The sequence below is a fragment of the Anomaloglossus baeobatrachus genome, chromosome 5, assembly GCF_048569485.1.
Source record: "Anomaloglossus baeobatrachus isolate aAnoBae1 chromosome 5, aAnoBae1.hap1, whole genome shotgun sequence".
In the NCBI taxonomy this organism is placed as follows: domain Eukaryota; kingdom Metazoa; phylum Chordata; class Amphibia; order Anura; family Aromobatidae; genus Anomaloglossus; species Anomaloglossus baeobatrachus.
Genome location: NC_134357.1, coordinates 291,389,497 through 291,417,028, shown reverse-complemented (window position 1 = coordinate 291,417,028; position 27,532 = coordinate 291,389,497). Strand labels below are relative to the sequence as shown.

General features: G+C 47.4%; 1 protein-coding gene across 2 annotated transcripts; it reads left to right on the top strand.

The window, feature by feature from the left end:
* The first annotated feature begins 109 nt into the window (after positions 1–109).
* METTL23 (methyltransferase 23, arginine) lies at positions 110–26,749 on the top strand. Of its 2 annotated transcripts, none has more exons than XM_075347471.1 (5): positions 110–270; positions 5,402–5,506; positions 9,030–9,267; positions 9,343–9,427; positions 25,336–26,749. In XM_075347471.1, the coding sequence occupies exons 1-5, from the start codon at positions 151–153 to the stop codon at positions 25,502–25,504; spliced, it is 717 nt and encodes a 238-aa protein (XP_075203586.1). In that variant the 5' UTR covers positions 110–150; the 3' UTR covers positions 25,505–26,749. The 2 variants fall into 2 exon arrangements, with proteins under 2 accessions (XP_075203586.1, XP_075203587.1); XM_075347472.1 differs by having other exon boundaries at positions 143–197.
* The last annotated feature ends 783 nt before the right edge of the window (positions 26,750–27,532 follow it).

The window sequence follows — 27,532 nt, the reverse complement described above, 5'->3', positions numbered from 1 at the left end:
ACACGTATGTGTTAGCACGTGTAGTTACTCTGTCTCGTCATAGCAGACATGAGAAGTTCGGGTGACTCTACCAACATGGCTGCCAGAATCATCCACTTTGCCACTGCCATCAACATGCGACAGTATGGCGCCCACGTGTAGCCCACTGCGATGTTTGGGGCTGAGAGAACGGGAGAGCCCCGGATCGTCTCTCGGGAGTACGTGTATCTGCAGGACGATGGGCGCGGAGGAGCGGAGCGGTCCCGGGAGCTCAGGCTGCGCATTCCCGAGGTGCTGGGGCCGGAGCGGCCGCATGGGGCGCCATAGCGTACGTGCGAGCGTGCAGGCGGCGGGTTAACCCCCTGTGTGCTGGCCTGCGCAGAAGCCAAATGTCCTCCTCCTTCTTTCTGTCCATAGCAGCACACTTGTTTTCGCTGGACAACCCCTTTAATTTATCGCCCATCCATAGCATAGGCGATACCGTATTAATGGGTGGTGGTCCTTGTGAGCCGTGGAAGGGAGAATCCGGCTTTATTCAGCTATTTTCATAAAGAACACCTGACCCCCTGGATGGGCCATCTTTCACACTTCCGTTGTTTTGCATCAGTCACAATCCGTCGCCTTGAGGAAATCTGGTATCCTGCAAAATATTGTGCAGGATTCCGTCTTTTCCCCATAGACTTGTATGAAGGATGGCTTATGACTGATGGCCCTCCGGAAGCAACGCAGAATGTAACGATTTTTGTACCGTGGAAAAAACGCAGTGCGCAGGATTCCGTCGACATCCTTCGTTGGTTATAATGGAAGCCTATGGGCACCTGAATCCCTCCAATCCGTCAAATGACGGATTCCGTCGACGGTTCCATCTCAGAGCATGCTCAAATGTGTAAATTCTTTTCTGGTTAGAAAATATTTCTCTCTGTCGGTCTCTCTCTGTCTCATACTCACCGATCATCTGCAGGGCTGTCACACTGCTCCTGCAACTTCTCCAGCTTTTGAAAATTCTGGCCGCTCATTATTCCATCTCGTATTCACTGCTTCTCCCGCCCACCAGCACCTATGATTGGTTGCATTCAGACGGCCCCCACGCTGAGTGACAGCTGTGACAGCAACCAATCACAGCCGCCGGTGGGCGGGTCTATATCATGCAGTACAATAAATAAAAAAAACGGCGTGCGGTTAACCCCTCCCCCCAATTTTGATACCAGCCAAGCTAAAGCCACATGGCTGAGGGCTGGTATTCTCAGGATGGGGAGCCCCGTGTTATGGGGAGCCCCCCCAACCTAACAATATCAGCCAGCAGCCGCCTGGAATTGCCGCATCCATTAGATGCGACAGTCCCAGGACTCTACCCGGCTCATCCTGAATTGCCCTGGTGCGGTGGCAATCTGTGTAATAAGGAGTTAATGGCAGCCCATAGCTGCCACTAAGTCCTAGGTTAATCATGGCAGGCGTCTGAGACACCCCCATGATTAATCTGTAGTGACAGTAAATAAAACACAATCACCGAAAAATCCTTTATTTGAAATAAAAGACAAAAAAACACCCTCTTTCACCACTTTATTAATCCCCAAATACCCCTCCAGGTCCGGCGTAATCCACACGAGGTCCCACGACGCATCCAGCTCTACTACATTTTAAGATGACAGGAGTGGCCGTAGAACACTGCTGCTCGCTGTCAGCTCCACGCAGCAACTGAAGTGAGTCGCGCTGTCAGCGGTGACGTCACTCAGGTTATCCGCAGCCACAGCTGGATTCTCGGTACAAACTGCTACAACGGATCAGGTTTTTTTTTTTAATGGATCCATCCCATCAGTTGTACCACAATCTCCAACGCATCCGTCAGATCAGTCACAAAACAGATTGTGACTGATGCAACACAATGGAAGTGTGAAAGCTGCCTAAGGCTACTGTCACACTTCCGTTTTTTTTGCATCAGTCACAATCCGTCGGTTTGAGAAAAAACTTGAGTCCTGCAAAATATTTTGCAGGATTCAGTTTTTTACCATAGTCTTGTATTAATTACAGATTGCGACTGATGGCCCTGCGTTGCATCCGTTTAGCGACGGATCAGTCATGGAGTAACTGACCGTCAAGCGGAAGCAACGCAGAATGTAATGTTTTTTTCTGTGCGGCGAAAAAACGGACAGCGATGGATGTGTCGGCGTCCGTCGTGTGTTTTAATGGAAGCCTATAGGTGACGGATCCGTCTTTTAGGAACCGAGCATGCTTCGATGTGTAAATTCCTTTCTGGCTAAAATCTCGCTCTCTCAGGATGGGTGTGCGCATAGATATAGAGTGTATTAGGGTGGCGGGAGTATGGTGGATAGTATTAAAGGGAACCTGTCAGCAGGATTTCACCTCCCCAAAACTATGTGCATGAAGCTCTTTCAGACAAGTCCAGTAATACTTTACATAGCCAGTCCTTTCCTCCATTGCTGAGGAATCAGCATTGGAATTGATATGCAAATGAGGCTGAACAGCTATTGTAGATCTGAAGCCTCTGTCACTCCAGCTCTACTCCCCACCCTACGCCGCCGCCTCCTGCTAGACTGACAGCCCCTATTGCTGTGTGACTTAAAGGGAACCAATCATCAGGATTTTCGTGTATAAGCTGTAGCCAGTGCAGTACTGGCACTATCATGCACAGTGTGTACATACCATCAGGGGGCAGTTCGGGTGATTAGGCAGTGAAGTTCATCTTTATAAAGTTTGAAATTTCGTGCACTTTTTGATTGACGTGTGCACCTCTCTGTTAATGTCCGGGCGGGTTATGCACGTGTTCCCCGCCCCCCCACCAGCCTGTTCCTCCCTCTCTCCTGATGTCCGGGCGGGTTATGCACGTGTTCCCCGCCCCCAGGCGCCGCCTGTTCCTCCCTCCCTCCCTCTGGCTGTATGTAAATATCTAATCTTCAGAAACACAGCGCCGGAGTGGGCCTCTGCGCACAGCGCTTATCTCCGGCGCCATGTTTATGAAGCCCGCATCACACAGCTTGGTGTTAGAGGGCGGCGCATGCGCCCTCGCTCCTTCAGATCACGTTGTGACCGCAGGAGCGAGCGCGATCACAACAGGACTGCAAAACAGCTGATCGGAGGACGCGATTACCTGCTGCTTCTGTATCGTGCCGCCCCAGGACACCGGGCCAACACACCAGCCGGTGTGACATCGCTGTGGCGCCGCCCTCTCAGACACCAAGTTGTGTAATGCGGGGGCTTCAGAAACATGGCGCCGGAGATGAGCGCTATGTGCAGAGGCCCACTCCGGCGCCATGTTTCTGAAGATTAGATATTTACATACAGCCAGAGGGAGGGAGGGAGGAACAGGCAGCGCGGAGGGGCGGGGAACACGTGCATAACCCGCCCGGAGAGAGGGAGGAACAGGCTGGTGGGGGGGCGGGGAACTCCTGCATAACCCGCCCGGACATTAGGAGAGAGGTGCACACGTCAATCAAAAAGTGCACGAAATTTCAAACTTTATAAAGTTGTATTTCACTGACTAAACACCCGAGCTGACCCCTGATGGTATGTACACAACGTGCATGATAGTGCCAGTACTGCACTGGCTGCAGCTTATACACGAAAATCCTGATGATTGGTTCCCTTTAAGGCAAGCAGGAGGAGGCAGCGCTTGTCTTTGATAGACCTACATGCATATGAAAGGTTTGGCGGGTGCAATCCTGCTGACAGATTCCCTATAAAAGAATGGGCCCTGAGCAATTCTATTGGAGGGGTGGATTAATTGAAGCTTCAAATCCGGGAATGTGATCGCCCTGACTGGGCGTGCTTCAAACTGTAGCTGAGAAAGGAGTTGTCTGGGGCGTTTTTCATATGGAAGGGAATCTTGCATGGAATCAGAACAGTATGTTCTATAGTCACTGTCAGGCATCCGCTATTTCTACACTCCTGGCGCTCGTCACGTGACCGCTCACATGGGATTAGCCTACTTACTGTCAGGATTCCTCCTACCGGTGTGGCTGAACACAGTGAATGACAGTTCAATCGGAGGCAGGGGTGTGCTGAGTTGTCAGTGTGGTGATGGACAGTTCAGCTATCCAATCAGAAACAGGTTAGTTCAGCTGCCAGTATGGTGATGGAAAGCTTAGCCATGCAACCAGAGCTGGGGTGTGCCAGGTTTTTTCCATGTGTCTCCTTTTCGGAGTGATGACCTTGCTATTAAGCTGCCTCCCTGACTTCAATTACTGCCAGTCTTAGGCGTACTTCTCACATAGCGAGATTGCTGCTGAGGCACAGGTTATGTGACGTACCAGTGACCTCATCAGCGATCTCTCTGTATGTGACACTAAGCAGCGACTTGGCCCCTGCTGTGAAATCGCTGATCGTTACACACTGTTCTGGTTCATTTTTTGCTCGTTGGTCTCCCGCTGTGCAGCACACATCGGCGTGTTTGACGGCGGGAGACCAACGAGGACTGACTCTGTGTAAGCAGCGTACGCTGGTAGCCAAGGTAAATATTGGGTGACTAAGCAAAGCGCTTTGCTTGGTTACTCGATATTTACCTTGGTTACCAGCGTACACCGCTTAGCGCTGGCTCCCTGCACACGTAACCAGGGTACACATTGGGTTTCTAAGCAAAGCGCTTTGCTCAGTTACCCGATATTTACCCTGGCTACGTGTGCAGGGAACCAGCGCTAAGCGGTGTACGCTGGTAACCAAGGTAAATATCGGGTAACCAAGCAAAGCGCTTTGCTGGGTTACCCGATATTTACTCTGGTTACCAGCGTATGCTTATAGCCTACCAGCGCTGGCTCCCTGCACACGTAACCAGGATAAATATCGGGTAATTAAGCAAAGCGCTTTGCTTAGTAACCCAATGTGTACCTTGGTTACCAAGCGCAGAGACGCTGGTGTCTGGTCGCTGGTGAGATCTGCCTGATTGACAGCTCACCAGCGACCATGTAGCGACGCACCAGCGATCCTGACCAGGTCAAATCGTGATTGGAATTGCTGGTATGTTGTTTGGTGAGATGGTACCCTTAGATTTAGCTCGGTAGTGTCTGTGCGCCTTGTGTTCCTGTGCGTAGTCTGTGATCTTTTGTTACCTGACTATTGAACTCACTTCTGCCTAGCCCCTTTGTCTTTATCCACTACTTTCCTGGAATTTTGACCTCGGACTGTGACCTTTCATAACCCTTTGTTTATGAAGACCCCTCCTGGTATCTGACCCTGGACCCCTTGACTACCCAGCCTCACGGCAAACCTGTGAGTAGTGACTATCACGTGCTGACTGTGGTCTCTTCTGTTTCTCTCAGCACTTTTAATCACAAGTAGGTAAGAAAGCGGTCAGTATTTGGTATAAGCTGGCAAATCTCGTGAGCGGTCAACACTGTGAATAAAAAAAACCCCGGGCTTTAGACTCATTAGATCTGTAATAATGTGTATCTCTTCTCCCGTTTTGTTGGAGGTCCTGGACTCGGAGTATGGGATGTACGTCTGGCCATGTGCACCAGTTCTGGCCCAGTACATCTGGTTTCACCGAGCTTCATTGAATGGAAAGAGCGTGCTGGAGGTCAGTCATGGCTTCATTTAGTGTACTGCTAAAACAGATGTCTGAAAATCCATGACAAAAATGGGGATAACGTACAGCAGGTTTCGGAAATCTTTTTACAATTATTTCTGTGGGAACCTATCCTTCCCATTTTTACGTAATGTTTTCCCCTTTGACGTAAATAAATAAAAAGTAACGTCACTCAATGTAACATAACAGGCCCCATAAGGGGCTTATACGGGAGTGGGTACAGCATTCACATACATATTTCTGACTGGTCGTCCTATTGAGGGACAGCCCAGCTAGCCTATCCCCAGCTGGACATGGCCGATAACTAAACAGAAGGCAAATCCAACGTCAGTTATGCTTTAGGATTACTTGGGTCCACTAGAAAATGGCAGATGACCAAGCGGCATTACCGGCTCAAAGAAGCCAAGGTCACCTGACGTGACGGAGAGTAAACCGTTATGGACAAATGTCAATAAAGCTTGTTTCCTTGAGCCGTGGCATCCCTTGTTCATATGTCGTTTTCTAAAGGATCCAAGTCCCGCACGCCGGGAACTGGTGGAGTTTTACCGGCTCATTCAGTTGCCCCCTATTTTATATTGTGAACATTGGTTCCTAAATTACACACTTTAGCAATGGTGGTTTGGACTGGCTACATGTAGTGGTTGTATGAAATCCCCATACTGTTACAGAATATATTGCGCCCTTCTGGCTTTTTGTATTTTTCAGTATACTGTAGATTTAGTCCTCTTTTATCCTTTTAAAAGCCTGGTCTACTAGGTAGAAACTCCATTTTTATTCTAAAGAGGGAGTCAATGGTCAGATGCATCTCTTAGGTTACATTCACATTATGTTCGATCATTGCGACCAAAGATAAGTCGGAAGGATTGTCCAATGTATTCCATTTTTTGGTGGTTGCCCCTGCAGAAAAATAAATGTTACCACTTCCCATTATCTCATTGCCTTTTCACTTCTGAACATGCCACTTTCCCTTAAAGGGAACCTGTCAGGTGCAATATACACCCTGCACCACGAGCAGTTCTGGGTGTATATTGCTAATCCCTGCCTAGCAGTCCCAGCCTATAGAAGCATGGATAAAGGGATCTTTAGAAAACATATTTCTAAAGATCCCATATGATATGTTAGTGAGGAAAGGGACTAGTCGCAAAGGCGTTACTTCACTTGGCTAGTTGGCCCCCTTAGCGTGTGAGCACGCCCCCATGGGCATACTAACATGCTAATGAATGCGCAGCATCAGAGGATTGCTGCGCTCACCTCTCTGCTGCCATCGTGTCCGACTTGCATTTTGGCTTTGTGCGCATGATCCCAGACTTTCGGTCATGTGCACTATGAAGCTGGGTATTCGCGTCCTGGCTTCAAACGCGTGTAGTGCGCATGACTGAAAGTCCAGGAAAATCCGCACTGACCCAAAGTCCAGTGTCGGATGCGATGGTCAGAGAGGTGAGTGCAACATTCATTGGTATGTTAGCATGCCCACAGGGATGTGCTTACATTCTAAGGGGGCCAACTAGCCAAGGGAAGTAATGCACTTGCAACTAGTTGCTGGTCTCATTAGCAGATCTTATGGGATCTTAAGAAAAAGTATTTCTAAAGACCTCTTTATCTATGCTAGTGTATACAGGGACAGTTAGGCAGGGGTTAGCAATATACACCCAGAACTGCTCGTGGTTCTGGTTGCATATTGCACCTGACAGGTTCCCTTTAAGATGGCTCTGTTACTGTACTGCACAGCTGTGTAAGACTGCAGTATAAGGCTATGTGCCCACGTTGTGTCCTGTCCCTGTAGAAATTTCTGCAGTGATTTGAACAGCACATGTGCGCTTCAAATCGCTGCAGAAACACTGTGTATGAATGCAAAAAAAGCCAATTTCATGCGCTCTGGATGCAGCCCCCACCATAGACAGAGCTAGACCTGCATCCAAAGGGCACGGAATAAGTGACATGTTTGTTGCTTTTTAGAACGCAGCGATTTGGCAGCATGCAAATCACTGCGTTCTAAAACGCAACGTGGGCATGGATTATGCGCAATCTCCAATATGCAGCGTAACTGCATGCAAATACGCAACGTGGGCACATAGCCTAACACATCAGTTTTAGAAGTTTCCCCTAAAGATGAATTCCCAGGCTTCCTGTATTGATGACTTCTCCCTAAGATGGGTCATTAATATTAAATTAGTGAGGGGCTGACACCCAGCAAAACGCCATATGGATGTTTTAATGTCTGGATGGATGTAAAGGCAATCTGTTACCGTTTTTTTTTTTTTTTTTCTATCAAATCTGAGATCAAGATTATATAGAGACAGAGACCCCGATTCCAGCAATGTGTCACTTACTGGGCTACTTAGTGTAATTTTTATCAAATCACTTTGTCAGCAGGAGATCATCACTAGAGAACTAGTAAACCTGCTCTCATGTAGTCCTCCAGATTTGAGCTTTGCATAACCCCGCCTCACCACTGATTGGCAGCTTTCTGCCTATACACAGTGTACACAGAAAGGTGCCAATTAGGGGTGTGGGTGGGTTTAAACAGAGCTCTGCATTCTGAGAACTGCCTGCTAGATCTGCATAAGATAAAACAAGCAGCCCCATAAGTGACACATTGGTAGATTCAGGGTCTTTGCTCCTAAATCATACTGCTCTCCATTGGATAGCAAAAATCTACTGACAGATTCCCTTTAAGCCTGCTTTCACACATCTGTTTTTTGCCGTCAGTCACAATCCGGAGAGATGCGGATAAAATGCATCCAGCGCCGGATCTGTTTTATTCCCCATTGACTTGTATTAGCGCCAGATGGCCTTGCGTTGCAAGCGGCGTCCGCCGGATACGGTGAAATTTCTTTGTCCGGCTGCCGGAAAGGACGCAGCATGGAACGTTTTTTGTCTATAGGCAAAAAAACAGACCACGCCGGATCCGGTGCCGTCTGGCATAATGTATAATGGAAGCCTATGGGCGCCGGATCCGTCATCATCCGGAATATGACTGAATACAGCGATGGATCCATTTTTTTGAACTGAGCATGCTCAGTATCACAACAGATCCGTCAAAAACCGTAAGGAATGAATGGAAAAAACTGATGCGATGGATCAGTTTTTTCACCGGATCCATCGCATCAGTTTTTTAGCTGGATCGTGCCTGATGGCAAAAATCATGAAAATGTGCCAGAACAGCACAGCTCCATTCGATTATAGTAAGCGTTCTATTCACTTCAATAGGAGCTGAGCTGCAACACCCAAAAAGGCCACTAAACAATGTACGGTGATGAAAACTCCTGATTGGTGGGGTTGGCGGATCCCCGCTGTTTTTACATTGCGATTCTAACCTAAGGATATTACATCGATATAGTGAGCCTGGGAAACCCCTTTAAATATGTTTAAAGCAATAAAGTCAGTGGAGTCCAATGGGCTGCCATGTAATCATGGAACACCCATATGGATCATGCTTATGGCTATGTGAATGAAGTCTGATGGGGAGCGCTTGTGGGTAGCACCTCATCTAAACTGTGTCTTGCTGTTGTAGGTTGGCGCAGGAGTGAGCCTCCCTGGCATAGTGGCTGCTGAATGTGGTGCCAGGGTTATACTATCGGATTCAGCAGCGCTACCACAATGTTTAGAAAACTGTTCCAGGAGCTGCGCGCAGAACAACCTGATGGGAGTACCCGTCATTGGACTGACCTGGGGCGAGATCTCCCCAGATCTGCTCACCCTCCCACCTATCGACATCATTCTGGGATCTGATGTTTTTTATGAGCCAAAAGGTACCGTAATCCACCACCAGCGATATAAGGTTGTTGTAAACGCTATATTAACAGTATTTTGTAACATTTTTGCAGATTTTGAAGACATCTTATTAACTCTTCATTTTATAATAGAACGGAACCCCAACGCTGAATTCTGGACGACTTATCAAGTCAGAAGGTACAATTTGCACTGGTAAAAAGGCGAATTGAGCGGGGGTAGATGATTACATATTTATCACATGTATTTTTATTTTTTAAAAAAAAGTGTATATTTTTCTTCGCCTCCACGGATTTTGTCTGGCACTGTAGTTTAGTTTTATTTACTGGATGTTGCCTTAAAGGCCCATTTACACGCAACGACATCGCTAACGAGATGTCGTTGAGGGTCACGGAATTCGTGACGCACATCCGGCCTCGTTAGCGACGTTGTTGCGTGTGACACGTACGAGCGACCGCTAACGATCAAAAATACTCACCAAATCGTTGACACATCGTTCATTTTCATAATATCGTTGCTGTTGCAGGACGCAGGTTGTTCGTCGTTCCTGAGGCAGCACACATCGCTACATGTGACACCCTGGGAATGACGAACAACAGCTTATCTGCATCCTCCGGCAACGAGGTGGGCGTGTCTTTCCTTCGGCTGCTCTCCGCCCCTCCGCTTCTATTGGCCGCCTGCCATGTGACGCCGCACGAATCGCCCCCTTAGAAAAGAGGCAGTGCGCTGGACATAGGCACGTCAGTATATGTGACGGGGACTAGTGATATTGTGTGCCACGGGCAGCGATTTGCCCGTGACGCACAAACGATGGGGGCGGGTGCTATCGGCAGCGACATCACTAGCGATGTCGCTGCGTGTAAACGGGCCTTTACATGCAATACCAGGCATAGCCTATGGACAAGAGCGGCGCTGTTCTCAAGGGGGGAAAAAAAAGAGACAAAAAATGAATTGTGGAACGGGTACTACGCAGATGTTTGGGTCAGATATAATAGCTGTTTAGTCCGTTTTAGATGTAAACTCTGTGACTTGGACCTCCTTCACACATCTTGTTTAAACACGTACATGGAAAAATGGTAATGGTGTGACATCTGTGTGTCATCAGTGTTTTATACGAATCAATTAATAAATTATAAAGGTTCTCCTATACTTCACATTGTTCAACACATACAGCAAACGGATGGTAATATAATAATAATTGTGGACATGTACAGACACTGAGACATTACAATTCACCAGATATCAAGATGAGGGTATAAGTAGGCCATAGACAGACAGTGATGAGGAAGGAGATGTAGGACAGTGCAGGATTGTGGAGAGCTTTGTGGATGAGAGTAATAAGTTTATACAGTGGAACCTCGGTTTATGAGTAACTTGGTGTGCGAGTATTTCGCTATTCGAGCAAGCTTGATGTGAATTTGTAACAGAGTTTACGAGCAATCTTTGTGTACGAGCAAATACCACACACACTTCCGGTTCCGTACTTTCACCGCGCTCTGACTCGCTCTTGCAGTCCGCACAAACACGCACACATACACATATTATGCTCACCTCTCCTCCATTCCCTCGGCGGCCTCTTCCCTGGTTTTTGTAGTCCTCATGTATGTGGATCCGGTAACCATTGCGACCGATGCAGGAGTTGCCGCTGTCAGTGCTTCCCAAAGCCAATCCGAGGCATGTGGCTCATGCGTATGATGTCTACTGCTGAAGCGCTAACAGCAAGAACTGTGGAAAAAAGAAGCGCAATAGGGTCTTACCCCGGTAGATTGGGGGGATATCAAAGGGGTAGTGGTACTCACCTATAGGGGTTGTGACAGTCACAACGCCTATAATCGCATGTATGTAACTCCACAGTCAAGGCATGAGAGAGGGCATATCTCTGAGAGCAGCCTGCACAGACTGTGCACACTGCATTGCAATAACACCTGATTGTTATCTACAACAGCCATTTTTGTGTCACTGGACTGGGACTAGCCTGTGTCTGTGTAGCTAGGGATTGTGCTGTCTAGTTAGCCCCTGGACAAGGCTTGGGATTTTATGGTTATGCTTTTGTTTTGCTGTGCTGTACAACCAATGGAAACACACTTACACAGACTCCTGATTAAACGTGTTGCGGCTTCCAGAGTCCTGTTGTGGGCTACAAGCACACCCGCCATACCTTCCACCCCGGGAAAGGAAGCGGTGGCTTCTGAAACGCGTTGACCTATGCTGAATTAAAGTTACAATTATCTCCCACTTCCATGATCGACTAGTCTTTTGGCGCGGCTTGGACACCCGATTCTACTACTCTCCTTTAAAAGCGCTAACAGCGGCAGCTCCTGCATCGGTCGTGATGGTTACCGGATACACATACCTGCGGACTACAAGAATCAGGGAAGAGGCTGCCGAGGGAACGGAGGATAGGTGAGCATAATGTGTGTGTCCTTTGTGTGTGGAATGGCACAATGGGAGACCAGGATGGAACATTGCTACAAGTTGTGGAACCAATTGTCTGAGTTTCAATTATTTCCTATGGGAAATTTTGCTTTGCTAGACAAGTAACTTGGTTAACACTTAACAAGCACACTCCCAGAACGGTTTGTTCTCATAAACCAAGGTTCCACTGTATTGTGTTCTGTAGCAGATGGGCAACCAGTGCAAAGGCTGGCATGAGGTGGAAGCATTGGTGTAGTGGTTGGAGAAATATGATCCTGATTGCTGCATTCAGGATGGATTGGAGAGGGGAGAGTTTAGTAAGAGACAACAGATTTAGTAGAGTTCAATAATCCAGACGAGAATGAATAAGATAAGAATTTTTGCAGAGTCACCAGTAAGAAAAGGTTAAATTCCAGAGATGGTTTTTGAGGTGCAGGTGACATGAGTGAGTGATCGGATGTAGGGAGTGAAGGAGAGATCTGAGGCTAATATACCCTGGGGAGTAATGGTGGAACGAAAAAATGGCAATATGGGTTTATGGAGGTTAGTAGAGGGAGGAAACATGAGAAGTTTAGTTTCTTTTGACAGATTCAGTTTTAGATGGAGGGAGGACATGATTTTTAGAGACAGCAGAAAGACACACTGGTATTTTGTGGTAATACAGGGGTGATGTCAGGAGACGATGTGTATAATTGGGTGTCATCAGCATACACTTTGTATTGAAAACCAAGTCTACTGATGGTTTATCCAATAGGGGCAGTGTATAGAAAGAAGAGGAAAGGGCCTAGGACTGAACCCTGAGGAATCCTGAAAGTAAGGGGAAGAGGAGAGGGCCTAGGACTGAACCCTGAGGAATCCCAAAAGTAAGGGGAAGATAAGCTAGAAAAGAGAAGCGCTGATAGGGTTTTACCAGTTAAACACACGGTTAGCAAATGGTAAATGCACTCACCGATTGAGGTTGTGAGAGGTCACAACCACCACAGATAGCATGAGATAATGGCAGCTGCTGCGGCCCCACGTGTTTCAGACTTCAAAGTGGAGAGGGAGAAGGGGTTAAACCCGCGCAATCCGTCAGTAATCCAGAAGGAGATGTTGATAAATTAAACAATCTTTTATTCCTTGGGTCTACGCGTTTCAAGGTCTAAGGCTATGTGCGCACTAGAAATGTGAAGTTTCTCAAGAAAATTTCTTGAGAAACTTCTGCCAGTGAAAGATTTCCGGACCTGCGGAAAAAATCCGCACCAAATCCGCATGCGTTTTTGCCGCGGATTTGCCGCGGATTTGCCGCGGATTTACCGCGGATTTACCGCAGGTTTGTCCCTGCAATAAATAATAAAGATAATCGATAGACAGATAATGGATAGAGGGAAAGATGGATAGATGAATAGATAGATAGATAGAGGGATAGATAGATGAATAGATAGATAGATAGAGGGATAGATAGATAGATGAATAGATAGATAGAGGGATAGATAGATAGATAGATAGATGAGAAAAACCTATATAATGTTCCACCTCCCTGCATTTTCTAAGCTGGCACCCTTTAGTGACTTTCATGTGGCACTTAGGCTACTTTCACACCTCCGGTTTTTGCTATGCGGCACAATCCGGCACTTTGCATGAAAATCGCAACCGTTTTTTTTTTGCTGCCGGTTGCGATTTTCCTGCATAGACTTTAATTAGTGCCGCATTGTGCCGCATGGCCTTGCGTTCCGTCCGTTTTTTGCCGCATGCGGCAGATGTAGCCGATGCGGCGGCCGGATGGAACGTTGCCTGGCACGTTTTTTCGTGCGGCAAAAAAAAACGCATCGCGCCGCATTCGGCCGATGCGGCACATTTTTCAATACATGCCTATGGCGGCCGGATGCGGCGCGATGCGGCAATAACCGCATCCGGCCGCCGCATGCGGTTTTTGCCACTGCGCATGCTCAGTAGCATGCCGCAAGCGGCAAAAACCGGACTGGCCGCAAAGGAAAAACCTATGCAAAGGATGCGGTGTTTTCACCGCATCCGTTGCATAGCTTGCACAGCCGGATTGAGCCGCAGAGCTCAAGCCGGATGTGTGAAAGTAGCCTAAAGGGTGCTTAGCCTTGTATTTAGCCATAAAATAAATAAATAATTAAAAAAAAATGACGTGAGGTCCCCCCATTTTTTGTAGCCAGCTAGGGTAAAGCAGACGGCTGCAGCCTGCAGACCACCGCTGGCAGCTTCACCTTGGCTGATAATCCAAAACAGTGGGCACCCCACGCTGTTATTTTAAATTATATAAATAATTTAAAACAAAAAACGTGGGGTCCCCCCCATATTGGATCACCAGCCAAGGTAAAGCGGACAGCTGGGGTCTGATATTCTCAGACTAGGGAGGTCCACTGTTATTGGACACTCCCCAGCCTAAAAATAGCAGGCCGCAGCCGCCCCAGAAGTGGCGCATCCATTAGACGTGCCAATCCTGGCGCTTTGCCCCAGCTCATCCCGCGCCCTGGTGCGTTGGCAAACGGGGTAATATATGGGGTTGATGCCAGATGTGTAATGTCACCTGGCATCAAGCCCTGGGGTTGGTGAGGTCAGGCGTCTATCAGATACCCGACATCACCAACCCAGTCAGTAAGAATTAAAAAATAGACAACAAAAAAAGTTTTATTTGAAAAAACACTCCCCAAAACATTCCCTCTTTAACCAATTTATTGAAAAGAGCACAATCAATTCCACGTCCGGCGTAATCCAATAAGGGGGGGGGGCACGGCGATCCATACCATAGTCGCTGTCCCAGTCAATGAAAAACAGAATGTTCCCCATTGGCTGGGAGAGCAATGCAGTGACCTGAGCTAACATCAATAGGTCAGCTCAGGTCACTGCAGGGGATGACGAGCGCTGCCATCAGGAGCATAGATGAGATCATTACCTTCTGTGATCATCTCCTGTACTGCTGACGTCAGCGCTGTCACCGACTTATCGCGAGAGCCCGTGACGTCACCGCTAGTGACAGTCTCGGGCCGCTCGCGAGTCGGCCCTAGACAGCAGTGACAGCGCTGACGTCAGGAGGCAGGAGATCGTCACAGCAGGTAATGATCTCACCTCCTGACAGCAGCGATCGTCATCCCCGCGGCTCCCAGCACTGCAGGATGTCCGTGTCTGCCTGCGCTGCAGCGTGACAGGCTGCTGACACTGCGGGCAGACACTGACACCCTGCAGTGCAGGCAGCCGCGAGGCCGGAGCAGGACACACACTGCACAGACACCTGGAGGTCGCACGGAAGTGCTTCTGTGCGGCGTCCAGGGAGTGTGACGTGTGTTTACTCTGCTCCTCTTCCTGGCATAATGACATCGCTTCCTGCAAAACCGCAGGCAGCGATGGGCATTACCGCAGGTAAATCGCGGCTATTCCGGTGGTATACCGCACATCATTGCTACCTGCGGAATACCCCCGGAATACCGCAGGTACCTGCGGAAATTAATGGACATGCACATTTTCTCAAGAAAGTTTCTCGAGAAAATTTTCTCAAGAAATTTTCTTGAGAAAAATCCGCACAGTGCGCACAGCTATTTTTTTTTCTCATTGAATTTCATGGGAAATGTCTGCACAAAGATTGCAGACATTTCTCAAGAAATTTCCGGGGCAAATCCGCGGGTAAATCCGCGGGAAAAACGGTCTAGTGCGCACATAGCCTAAGACCTCTTCTTCAGGACCAGTAAATCAACACTCACTGTTGATTTACTGGTCCTGAAGAAGAGGTCTTAGATCTTGAAACGCGTAGACCCATGGAATAAAAGATTGTTTAATTTATCAACATCTCCTTCTGAATTACTGGTGGATTGCGCGGGTTTAACCCCTTCTCCCTCTCCACTTTGAAGTCCAAAAGTAAGGGGAAGAGGAGCCGGGAAAAGATACAATGAAGGAGCAGTCAGAGAAGCAGGAGGAGAACCAGGAGAGAGCGGTGTCCTTGTCCCGATAGAGCAGAGCATAGTGAGGATGACGTGATCCACAGTATCTGATCCATCAGAGGGATCCAGGAGGATCAGCAGGGAGCAGTGACCATTAGATTTAGCTGTCAGTAGATCATTACAGACTTTAGTAAGAAGTTTCAGTAGAATGGAAAGAGTGGAAATCTGATTGTAAAGGATCAAACAGTTATCTGACAGAGGATTAGATGGGACTGGACCAAATGTTCCAGAAGTTTAGAGATCAATGGGGGAGGTTAGAGACAGGTCTGTAGTTTGCAGAGCAGTTTTGGTCCAGGGATGTTTTTTTTTTTTTTTAAGTAATGAGTGTATGCTGGAGTGTTTGGAGAAAGAGAGGAAAAGTTACCAGATGAGAGAGGGGTTAAGGCCGGTGCCACACGGGGCACTAGTGCGATGCTCGCATGACACTCGGCTCACGCTGGCAGTACAGCAGGAGCCGAGTGTCATGCTAGTATCCCTGCGACTGCGGTCCGACTGTGCGAGCGGACCTCGGCTGCAGGGGGCGGGCCGGCTCTCAGGAGGGGCGGGCCGGCACGGAGGAGGGGAGGGAGGGATTTATCTCCCTCTCTCCTCCGTAGCCGGCTATTGCCATTCTCGCTCTGCATGCACGGGACACTGGTGTTCCGCGAGTGCAGTGCGATTTTTCTCTCGCCCCATTCACTTGAATGGGTGCGAGAGAAATGAGTCTCGCATTACAATCGTAGCATGCTGCGATTGTTTTCTCGGTCCGATTAGGGCTAAGAAAATAACCGCTCATGTGCGCTGACACACAGGCTAAAATTGGTCCGAGTGGAATGCGATGTTTTATCGCACTCCACTCGCACCGATTTTCTCACCGTGTGGCTTAGGCCTAAATATTTTAATTAAGTGATTGGTGTTAGTCTGGGAAAGGGACTGAAGGAGATGTGAAGGAATATGGTCACCAGTGCAGGTAGTAGGGTGAGAGGATGCAAGGTAGTGTAGGTAGTAGGGCAAGAAGATGCAAGGAGTCTGATAGCTTATGTGACCGGTTTGAAGACAGAGAATGATCTAGATGAAGTGCAGGAGGGAAGAGAATGCGCGATATTAGGAGACTGAGAAAAGTTCCTGTCCGATATGGTAAATTTTTTTCTTTAAAATAATTGGCCAGATTGTCCGTGCAGAGTTGGTGGTTGGTCCTGCACTCATGGATCGAGGAGGGAATGGAAAGTGTCTTCAGGATTGTTGGATAGTGAGGTGATGGTGGTGTTGAAGTAACTGTGTTTGGGGAGGTCAAGGGCAGAGTTGTATGTGTTAATTATAATGGATGAAATCTTCAGCCATATTGGATTTTCTCCATAGCCGTGCAGCGCACCTGGAGCACCGCTGGAGAAAACCTGTTTGCCAGGACCGCCGCCATCTGTGCCGAGCTCTGTGTGTCGGAGACGCAGCTTCATCCACGGCAGTGTTTCATTATAATGTTTCATAGAATCAAGACACGAGAGGGAGGAGATTGGGGCCAGTGATGACTGCAAATTCTTCATATGTTTCAGGATATTAATGGAACGTATATATAAGTGTGATACGTGGGGGCGTCCTGAGTGGGTTGACCGTTCTTGACTGAGAAGGAAAGAAGGTTGTGGTCAGAGAGCGGGAGGAGGGAGTTAGTAAGATCATGCACTGAGCAGAGCCGGGAGAAGACCAGCGTATTCCCATCATCATGTGTAGGAGAGTTAGTAAGTTGGGAAAGGCCGAAGGAGGAGGTTGGAGATAAAAGATAAGCAGCAGCTGGAGATGGGGGATCATAAATAGGGATGGTAAAGTCCCCCATTATGAGAGTGGGAATGTTACGTGCTTGAAAGTGTGCATGCCAAGTGGGAAAGTAATGGAGGAATTGACGGAGGGGCCTGGAGGGCGATAAACAATTGCCACTCGTAGGGAGAAGGGCCTGTAAAGTCTGATGGTGAGGACCTCAAAAGAGAGGAAGATAAGTGAGGGGACAAGAGGGCTGAATAGCACAATTTGTTAAAAGACCAACACCTCCATCTGGTCTGTTTTCAGGTCTGGCGGTATGTGAATATTGTAGCCCGTCATACGAGAGAGCAATCAGAGACAGAAGGCATGCAAAGAGTATTAATGAAATTTGTGGAGTTTCTGAATGTAGCAGAGAAGGAATTAAACTTACCATTACAATAAAAGGGCCTAGGTTAGGATAGATATCTCCTGCAACTAAGAGAAGGAGAATAGAGAGCGAGCAGATGACTAAGTGATTTGTGAGAGCATCTATTGAGTTGTAGGGTGGGAGTGAATGGATCTTTGTGGTATGAGAATGTGAGCATGAGGGACTGCTGTAGATGCAGTTCAAAGAGTGTGAGAAAGGGTAGTAGATAAAAGGGATTGAAGCAGCTAGCACATAAATTATACAAATAGGATGAAAACATATCGCAGCACAAATTAACTAGCAACACATTTGTTTGGCTTTCATGACTTGCCTGTCTAACTGCCATGTTTAACTGCCGGGCACTTATAAAAATCTGGCACTTCGATTAGAGCTGCAAAAGTGCCCCCCAGAACAGGGATGCAATTCTAGTGCTGTATGTGTTTTTCACAAACCCATAGATTTGTATTGGCCTTTGTCATCCATGGTCCTGGGAGAATCATGGACTCATGAAGAGCACCAGATTATAATGTGTACATGACATGTGATATCGGTGAAAGAAAATGGATACCACACATGCTGGACATTCAGATGTGCAAAGGAGGTCTTACCCTGGGTTCACACTAGCCAATGGAAGGTGTTAAACAGGTTAACGGCACATCCGATGCACACAAAAGGATTGGTAATAGACTGTACTGTGCAAAAATGATCATTACACTTAGCAGCATGTGGCCAGTTTACTCAGAAACAATGCACTGCTGAGTGGTAATTTTTAAGCAAGCTTAAAAATTTCACCCAACGAACCAACGTTCTGCTTTACTTGGTGATTGGCAGCCCTTTTACTTTCCTTTATTATTGAGAAATGAGCATTCCTGGGTCCTATCATGCACAGCAGTCGGCTGGTGTATCCCTATAGTGCACACAATCTTATTCCCACTTATTTTATGTTTGCCTCACATTTACACTGACAATATTTCTTTTTAACTTGTAGCTGTTTGGTATAGAAGAATTAAGTTGTCCTTGTATCACTTGAATATACATTTATTTAAATGCCTCCATGTAATGTTATATTTCCCATTCCGCGGGTTGCCAGTGTTCAGAGGATGACCTGTAGTTTAAAGCAGTTGTCTCTTTTTTGTAATAGGACAAGTGCCAGTTCTTTTCCATTTTGTGCACTATGAACCATCCATTTATTTATACTGAGGTCCATTGGATTCATTATTAGGGATGATCGAATACCTCAAATATTCGGCTTTGCGAATACTTTCTGAACAGGTTGCCGCTATGCGAATATTCGATGCGCAATGTAAATCTATGGGAAGCCCGAATAGTTGTTATTCGGGTTTCCCATAGACTTACATTGCGTATTAATTATTCGCGAATAGTCGCGACCTATTCGGCAAATATTCGCGAAGCCGAATATTTGAGGTATTCGATCATCCTTATTCATTATGGCAATGTTCATTTTGAGAGTAACCATTTATGCTCTATGCTCCTGTTTTCTTCCTGACAAATTTTGCAAACTTTGTGACTGAGCCTCTGAAATAAATGTGAGCTCAGCTCTAAAGGGGTTGTCCACTACTCAGACAATCCCATCTCAATTACTATATTCCGCCAAATAAAATAATAACAGCCGGTACTCTCCTCCAGCACCGTTCTAGTAACGTTGGTGCTGGGTTTCGTGATGTTTTCATGTGACATGAACCCTGCAGCCAATCATTGTCCACTAAGGGGCCGGTTCACCTCACTTTGGAGGTAACTGACATCTGGAGCAGCAGCAGTTCTCACTTCTTCCAGGTGTCCGTTTTGTCCAGAGGAAGTGAGGTGAATCGGTTTATTAGTGGCTAATCATTGGCTGCAGGGCTCACGTAATATAAAAATATTGTGGAAGACCAGCACTAGAGGTGAGTACAGGCAGTTACTATTTTACTTGGGAGAATATTGTAATTGAGAAAGGATGCTTTGAGTAGTTGAGAACTCCTTTAAGTGATACGTTTGATCCTTCCCTTTGACTAACATTTTGCAGTTTAAACATAGATCTTAAAAAAAAAAAAAAAAAAGTTGAGTAATTTTATATTTTTATATACAGTGGAACCTCGGTTTACGAGTAACTTGGTGTGCGAGTATTTCGCTATACGAGCAAAGCGTGCTGTAAATTTGTAACTGTTTACGGGCGATGATTTGCTGTACGAGCAAATACTCATCGCACACACTTCCGGGTCCGTACTTTCACTGTGCTCTGACCCGCTCTTTCAGTCCGCACAAACACACACACACATTATGCTCACCTTACTTTCCGTTCCTTCGGCGGCCTCCTGGTTCTTGTAGTCTGCAGGTACAGGATGTGTATCGGGTTACCATCGCGACGATGGAGGAACTTCCGCTGTCAGCATTTCTCAAAGGCAGCGCGCTGGCCAATCAGAGGCAAGCGGCTCCTAAGTATGACGTTGACAGCGGAAGTTCCTCCATCGTCGCGATGGTTACCAGATACACATCCTGTACCTGCAGACTACAAGAAACAGGTGAGGGAACAGAAAGTAAGGTGAGCATAATGTGTGTGTGTGTGTGTGTGTGTGTGTGTGTGTGTGTGTGTGTGTGTGTGTGTGTGTGTGTGTGTGGAATGGCACAATAGGGGACCAGGATGGGGCATTGCACAAGGTGTGGAACGAATTGTCTGAGCTTCCATTATTTCCTATGGGACATTTTGCTTTGCTAGACGAGTAACTTGGTTTACAAGCACACTCCCAGAACGGATTGTTCTCGTACTCCAAGGCTGCACTGTATACAATGATTTACCTACTGGTGGTAAGCTTGTACTCCAGAGCCACATTCATAATTCTGCTGTCACTTGGAAAGGCTGACTAGCTTGCAAACCTATGTGTAACTGTTTAGCTAAACTTCCAGCTTAGGCTACTGCATTGTCTGGTAATACTACAATAACAGCATACCAATCCCCAGAGACTGCTACATACTGAACAAGCAAGATATTGCAGGAGATTTCACCTCTGAAGTGTGGCATTGTAACTGCAGCTGATTTAAATACAGGCTGTAAATCAGAATCCATACAAGATAATAATGTATTTCTGACTCTTAGAAATATTGCAGGGTCCTCACATGCTTGTCTGATCTGGCAAATGTTTCCTGGTCATGGTTCAACACTTATAGATCAAACATTGCTTTAGGCTGCTTTCACACATCCGTTTTTTGCAGTGCGGCTCAAAAACCTATGCAACGGATGCGTCGAAAAAAACGAATCCGTTGCATAAGTTTTTTCATGCGGCCTGTCCGTTTTTTGACGGATGCGGCCTGATACTGAGCATGCGCAGTGCAAAAAAACTGGCGATCTGGCGCGATGCGTTTTTTTTTCGCCGGACAAAAAAACGTGCCAGACAACGTTCCATCCGGCTGCTGCATGGGCTAAATATGCCGCATCTGGTAAAAAACGGACACAACACAAGGTCATGCGGCACAATACGGCGCTAATGCAAGTCTATGCAGAAAAAAAATGCAACCGGCGTAAAAAAAAACGGTTGCGTTTTTTCTGCAAAGCGCCGTATTGTGCCGCTCAGCAAAAACCAGATGTGTGAAAGCAGCCTTACAGGGTAGATGTCATATAGGTCTAGCCTAGCAAAGCAATATTTTTTTCCTTCTCACAAAGAGCTAATCTGCATTTTTTTTTTCCACAACCTAGAGAAGTCATGGCGAACCTTTTACAGGCCGAGTGCCCAAACTGTAGCCCTAAACCCAATTTTTTTTTCCGAAGTGCCAACCAATCCTATCATGTAAATAATTGATTTTAATCTTACCTTTGCCGTCTTCTCTTCAGCAGGGGGCATCACGCTCATGCTTACCACACATTGGAGCTGAGCCCCTGCCCTTTCCTGACACAGCAGTTGGATTGATCTTTCTGGAAAAAATTGCAGCATATTAGAGATTTTAGCCTGGAATGCAATCAGATGTCACCCTGTAATCCACATCTACATTTCAATGTCTGAACATCTGGAAATCCCATAAAGACGTACGAGTTGCTCCCCTCCCCCTTCATTATGTAGTTATATCCCCCTTCCTGGGCCACTTCCTGGTAAACATGCCCCATCCTGATATATATTTCCTACATTCTGGTATATTTGTCCCCAGCATGGCCCCATCCTGGTAAATGTACCCCATCCTGGTAAATGTACCCCATCATTGTAAATGTATCCCATCCTGGCATGTTCCCCATGCTGTTAAATGACCCCATCCTGGTAAATGTACCTCATCCAGGCATGTTCCCTTATCCTGGTAAATGTCCCCTTTCCTCGAAACGTACCCCAGCCTGATAAATGTCACCCTTCCTGCTAAATGTTCCCCATCCTGGCATTTTTTCTCATCCTGGCATGTTCATGTACCCCCATCCTGGCATGTTTTCCCCCATCCTTTCATGTTTCCCCCCCATTCTGGTAAATGTATTCCCCCATTCTGGTAAATGTATTCCCCCATCCTGGTAAATGTATCCCCCATACTGGTAAATGTACCCCATCCTGGCATGTTTCCCCCATCCTTGCAGTCATGTTTCCCCCATCCTCGCATGTTTCCCCCATCGTCGCAGCCTTGTTTCCCCCATCTTTGCATGTTTCTCTCCCTCTTTGCAGCCATGTTTCCCCTATCTTTGCATGTTTATCTCCCTCTTTGCACTTTTCCCCCATCCTTGCAGTCATGTTTTCCCCGTGCTCTGTATGCCCCATGCTCTGTTTGCCCCGTGCTCCCATGTTTGCCCCGTGCTGGCTTTGTCCCCCGTGCTTCCATGTTTCCCCCGTGCGCTCCATGTTTGCCCCGTGCTGGCTCTGTCCCCCGTGCTTCCATGTTTCCCCTGTGCTCCCATGTTTGCCCCGTGCTGGCTCTGGTCCCCGTGCGCTCCATGTTTCCCCCGTGCTGGCTCTGTCCCCCGTGCTTCCATGTTTGCCCTGTGCTGGCTCTGTCCCCCGTGCTGGCTCTGTCCCCCGTGCTTCCATGTTTGCCCCGTGCTCCCATGTTTGCCCTGTGCTGGCTCTGTCCCCCGTGCTTCCATGTTTCCCCTGTGCGCTCCATGTTTGCCCTGTGCTGGCTCTGTCCCCCGTGCTTCAATGTTTCCCCCGTGCGCTCCATGTTTGCCCCGTGCTGGCTCTGTCCCCCGTGCTCCCCATGTTTCCCCCGTGCTGGCTCTGTCCCCTGTGCTTCCATGTTTCCCCCGTGCTCCCATGTTTGCCCTGTGCTGGCTCTGTCCCCCGTGCTTCAATGTTTCCCCCGTGCTTCAATGTTTCCCCCGTGCTTCAATGTTTGCCCCGTGCTGGCTCTGTCCCCCGTGCTCCCCATGTTTCCCCTGTGCTTCCATGTTTCCCCTGTGCTTCCATGTTTCCCCTGTGCTTCCATGTTTGCCCCGTGCTCCCATGTTTGCCCCGTGCTGGCTCTGTCCCCCGTGCGCTCCATGTTTGCCCTGTGCTGGCACTGTCCCCCACACCTTGGCACAGCCGCACAGAGCTTAAAAATAATTAAAAAAAACTTACCTTCCAGCACTCGCTCCTCCGCTGCTGCGTCCTCAGTCACTTCAGTTCCCGCACGGCCACAAAAGGCCGGCGCCGCCTACTGACGCTCCTCCGTCTCCTAGGCAACAGGCCTGCGACCCAGGAGAGGAGGCGTGTCAGAGCGAGGAGAAATGTCTCCTCTGCTAAACACCACTTTGAGCTGCTGGTGCGATCACACCGGTAGTTCAAAGTGGCGCAGTGTGGCGACAGCGCGCGTGCCCGCACAAAGGGCTCTGCGTGCCCTGTCTGGCACGCGTGCCATAGGTTCGCCATCACTGACCTAGAGAATAGCTTGTAAAACTCTACATTAGCCTGATCTCCATGAGAACCAATAACCATTATCACAGTAATTGCAGCGGCCTGATTAGGTCCTAAAGAACTATTTAATAATGTATGCAGTTTTTATTGTCAAATCTGGTGACAGATCCTCTTAAAGGGGTTATCCGGAACTGTTTTTGTTTTTATTATGGGTTTAAGAACTTACAGATATGCAATTGCTACCTCCCTGCCTGTTCTGCCCTATGTTCTCTGCTGCCTCAGACCGCTCCTCTGGCTTCTGGGGAAGTCACGCCAACAAAGAGGCTGCTTTCTCTACCACTTTCCTCTGTCCATGGGGCAGAACTGCCGATGTTATGCTGATTGACAGCTTGCTCTCCGCTGCATAATGGCGGAAAGCTGGAAATCACGTCCTGTTGATAGAGCAGACCAAGAGAGCCCTCTGTTGACATGAAGACGGAGCTGTTTGGGACCACTCTGAGATGGCGCAGGGCAGAGGACGCATGTAGTTACCAACTACCTACCTGTAAGTTCTATCCCCCCATGATAAAAAAAAAAAATCACGGATAACCTCTAAGCAGGGTTATCATTTTTGGATTACTCTTATAATTGCGGGTTTATTTATTGCATTGAGTTAAAAAGGAATAAAGAGCAGCGGTCATCCAGTATACATGAGGGGGTTGTCCACCAAGGACCCTTGTTTTAGGAAGCATGCACAAATTCTTTAGCATAGATCTCCTGGCATTGGTGTACCAGAAAATATGACGTCCATGACCTCTGAAGCAAAAGAAAATTGCAGAGGGCTTTCCACATCTGTAAGCCTAAATAAGACAAATGAACAGGGCTGTCAAAAGCGGCATCCTCTTTAACGTAAATCTCTGCTGTATGTATCTTATTACCACATATTATCCTTTGTCTTAGGCCCCCTTCACACGTTCGTTTAAAACCCCACAAGTGTTGCACAATCTGTATTTTCACAATTCTGGTTAAAGGAAGAATTAAATTATAAAGCTTCTCCTGTTTTGCAATGTTAAAGGGAACCCGTCACCAGATTCTTCACTATTAACTAAAAGAATCCCCTTCTGCAGCTCCTGGGCTGCATTCTATGAACATTTACCTTGGCTCTGACTCCCGTTCCAGACCCCAAAAATACCTTTATAAAACCTGGCCGTTCGGTTTTCTAATTACCTGTGTGGCTCAGAAGGGCGGGCTCATTTTCTGTTCCTTTCCCCCTCCTGCCACTGATTGCCGTCCTCCTTCCTTGATTGACGGGATGGCGCCCTCCATCATCCTCCTCGTCGCATTTTGAAATCTCGTGCCTGTAGTTAGGTCAGCTCACGCAGGCACAGTTCACTCTGCCATATCGCGGGAAGAGCAGAAAACAGCTGCCCTTGCTCGCACCAGTGAGCTAAATGTGCAGGCGCGAGATTATGGGCGGGTACGAGCATGGCACTGGTGAGACCATGCACCTTCATAAAATGCAGCCCAGGAGCTGCAGAAGGTGATTCTTTTAGTTTAATAGGGAAAAATCTGGTGACAGGTTCCCTTTAAACACGGACGTCATTTGCGTGCTGTACATTGTTCATGGACCCATTGCCTTGTATAGGTTGATGCTGCTTGTTAAAAATGGATGTGTCTCTGCGTGGATTCTATGGTCCGTGTGAAAACCACCATCAATTTTAATGTGTGTAAAGATGCCATGTGCACCGGAAACAAGGATTTGTGAAGGGGACCTTAATAATTACATACTTTGCATCTAATCATTTCAATATTAACCCTTAGTGCCAGCTGGTCACTAGAAGCACTGCTCCACAAATGGGATCTCACATGTCTGAATGTTCCTCTGAAGACATTTAATGCTGATAGAGAATGCCTGGCAGGATCCAGCCTACCGGGAAGGCACACTATTCAGATGATGATCATCACAGCGAGAAGAGGTCTGGCCGATTGATCTGCCCCACGTTTATAGTGATATTTACAGGGTACTTGATGAATGGATGAGCTACTACTGTACCAAGATATAACAGAATGCCTCAAGGAATGCAGACGGTGTCAGTATGGTGACTACATGGGCAGATGAGCAGCAGTCTATATTCTTTTTTGGATGGCTCGGAGATATATTGGAACAGGCTGGTACATGGAGAAGTATGGCTTGTTTTTGGCAGTGATACTTCAGCCAGGTTGATGTGATTATGAACATCTATATCAGATTGGCTGTATTACACATCTTCATGGTGAATTTAACATTCCTGCTGTTGATTGTATGAATTTTTTTTTATTCAAGGATATTCAATTTTGAGCATTGCATGATGTGTACATGGGCGCTCCAACCATGATTGGGCAGTTGGTACTTACCTGGAACTTTAAGGTTTGTAAGTCACTCCAGCTGCCATGGATTATTCCCTTCAATGTCACTCTATGATGTACATGACAAACTGAATATGGCCTCTACCATAAATCATCATGGTAGGCAAATAAACTATACATTTTGTAGATCCAGAGAATAACATTAACATCTCAGTTTTACTGAATGGCAAACATCATAAAAACTATAATGAAACCAGTTCTGAAGTGGTTTTATTTTTCCAACCCATAAAGAATGTTTCTCAGTATATTATATTAAACATTAAGGATACATGAACAGGGTGCAATCTCAGTAAAAGTAGTTGTGGATTAGATATGGAGATAAGCAAGAATCAAGTTATCAGCACCATGTTATGGAGTTATCCTCTGTCTTGTAATGCATAAAGCAGTGTAAGAACAGACTCCCAATACTGGCCATTAGCCAGCTTATATCTACCCTGGCAGCAGCTGGATGGAAGCCATGGCGGCAATGGTAGCTGCATACACTTGCTAATCAGCGGCTCTAGCCAAGTATTGCATCTAATGTAGGGAGCTGCACCATTCTGCTGGAGCAGAACTCAATCACCCTCTGCCTCACCAATTTATATCCCATTGGAGGTCAAGGTAGGTCCTGACAGCCCCCATTAAAGACTAGACATTAGTGTTGAGCGGACCCGAACCGGAAAAATCCGGATCCTCGCTCTCTTGCTCATCCCGGATTCCGCTCTTCAGACATATATTGGGCGGATTCCAGACTTCTGAGTCAACCCGACACTGATCCACCGGACCCGGATTATAAACAATCCACTCAACTCTACTAGACATCACTATCCCCTTAAAGGCCCTGTCACACACAGATAAATCTGCGGCAGATCTGTGGTTGCAGTGAAATTGTGGACAATCAGTGCCAGGTTTGTGGCTGTGTACAAATCAAACAATGTGTCCATGATTTCACTGCAACCACAGATCTGCCAAACATTTATCTCTGTGTGACAAAGCCTTAAGATACCGTCACACTAAGCAACATCGCTGCTGAGGCACAACTTGCTAGCGATGTTGTGTGTGACATCCAGCAACAACCTAGCCCCTGCTGTGAGGTCACTGGTTGTTGCTGAATGTCCTGGGCCATTTTTTAGTTGTTGCTCTCTTTCTGTCACACACAGTGATGTGTGCTTCACAGCGGGAGAGCAACAACTAAATGTGCAGGGAGCCGGTTTCTGCGGACGCTGGTAACCACGGTAAACAATCGGGTAACCAAGGAGCCTTTACCTTGGTTACCCGATATTTACCTTCGTTACCAGCGTCCGCCGCTCTCAGCTGTCAAGGCCGGCTCCTGCTCTCTGCACACGTAGCCAGAGTACACATTGGGTAATTAACCCGATGTGTACTGTGGCTAGGAGCGCAGGGAACAGGGAGCCAGCACTGGCAGTGTGAGAGCGGCGGATGCTGGTAACGAAGGTAAATATCGGGTAACCAAGAGAAGTGCTTCATGTTTACCAGCGTCCGCAGAAGCCGGCTCCCTGCTGCCTGCATACGTAGCAGAGTACACATCGGGTAATTAACCCGATGTGTACTGTGGCTAGGTGTGCAGAGAGCCAGCGCTAAGCGGTGTGCACTGGTAACCAAGGTAAATATA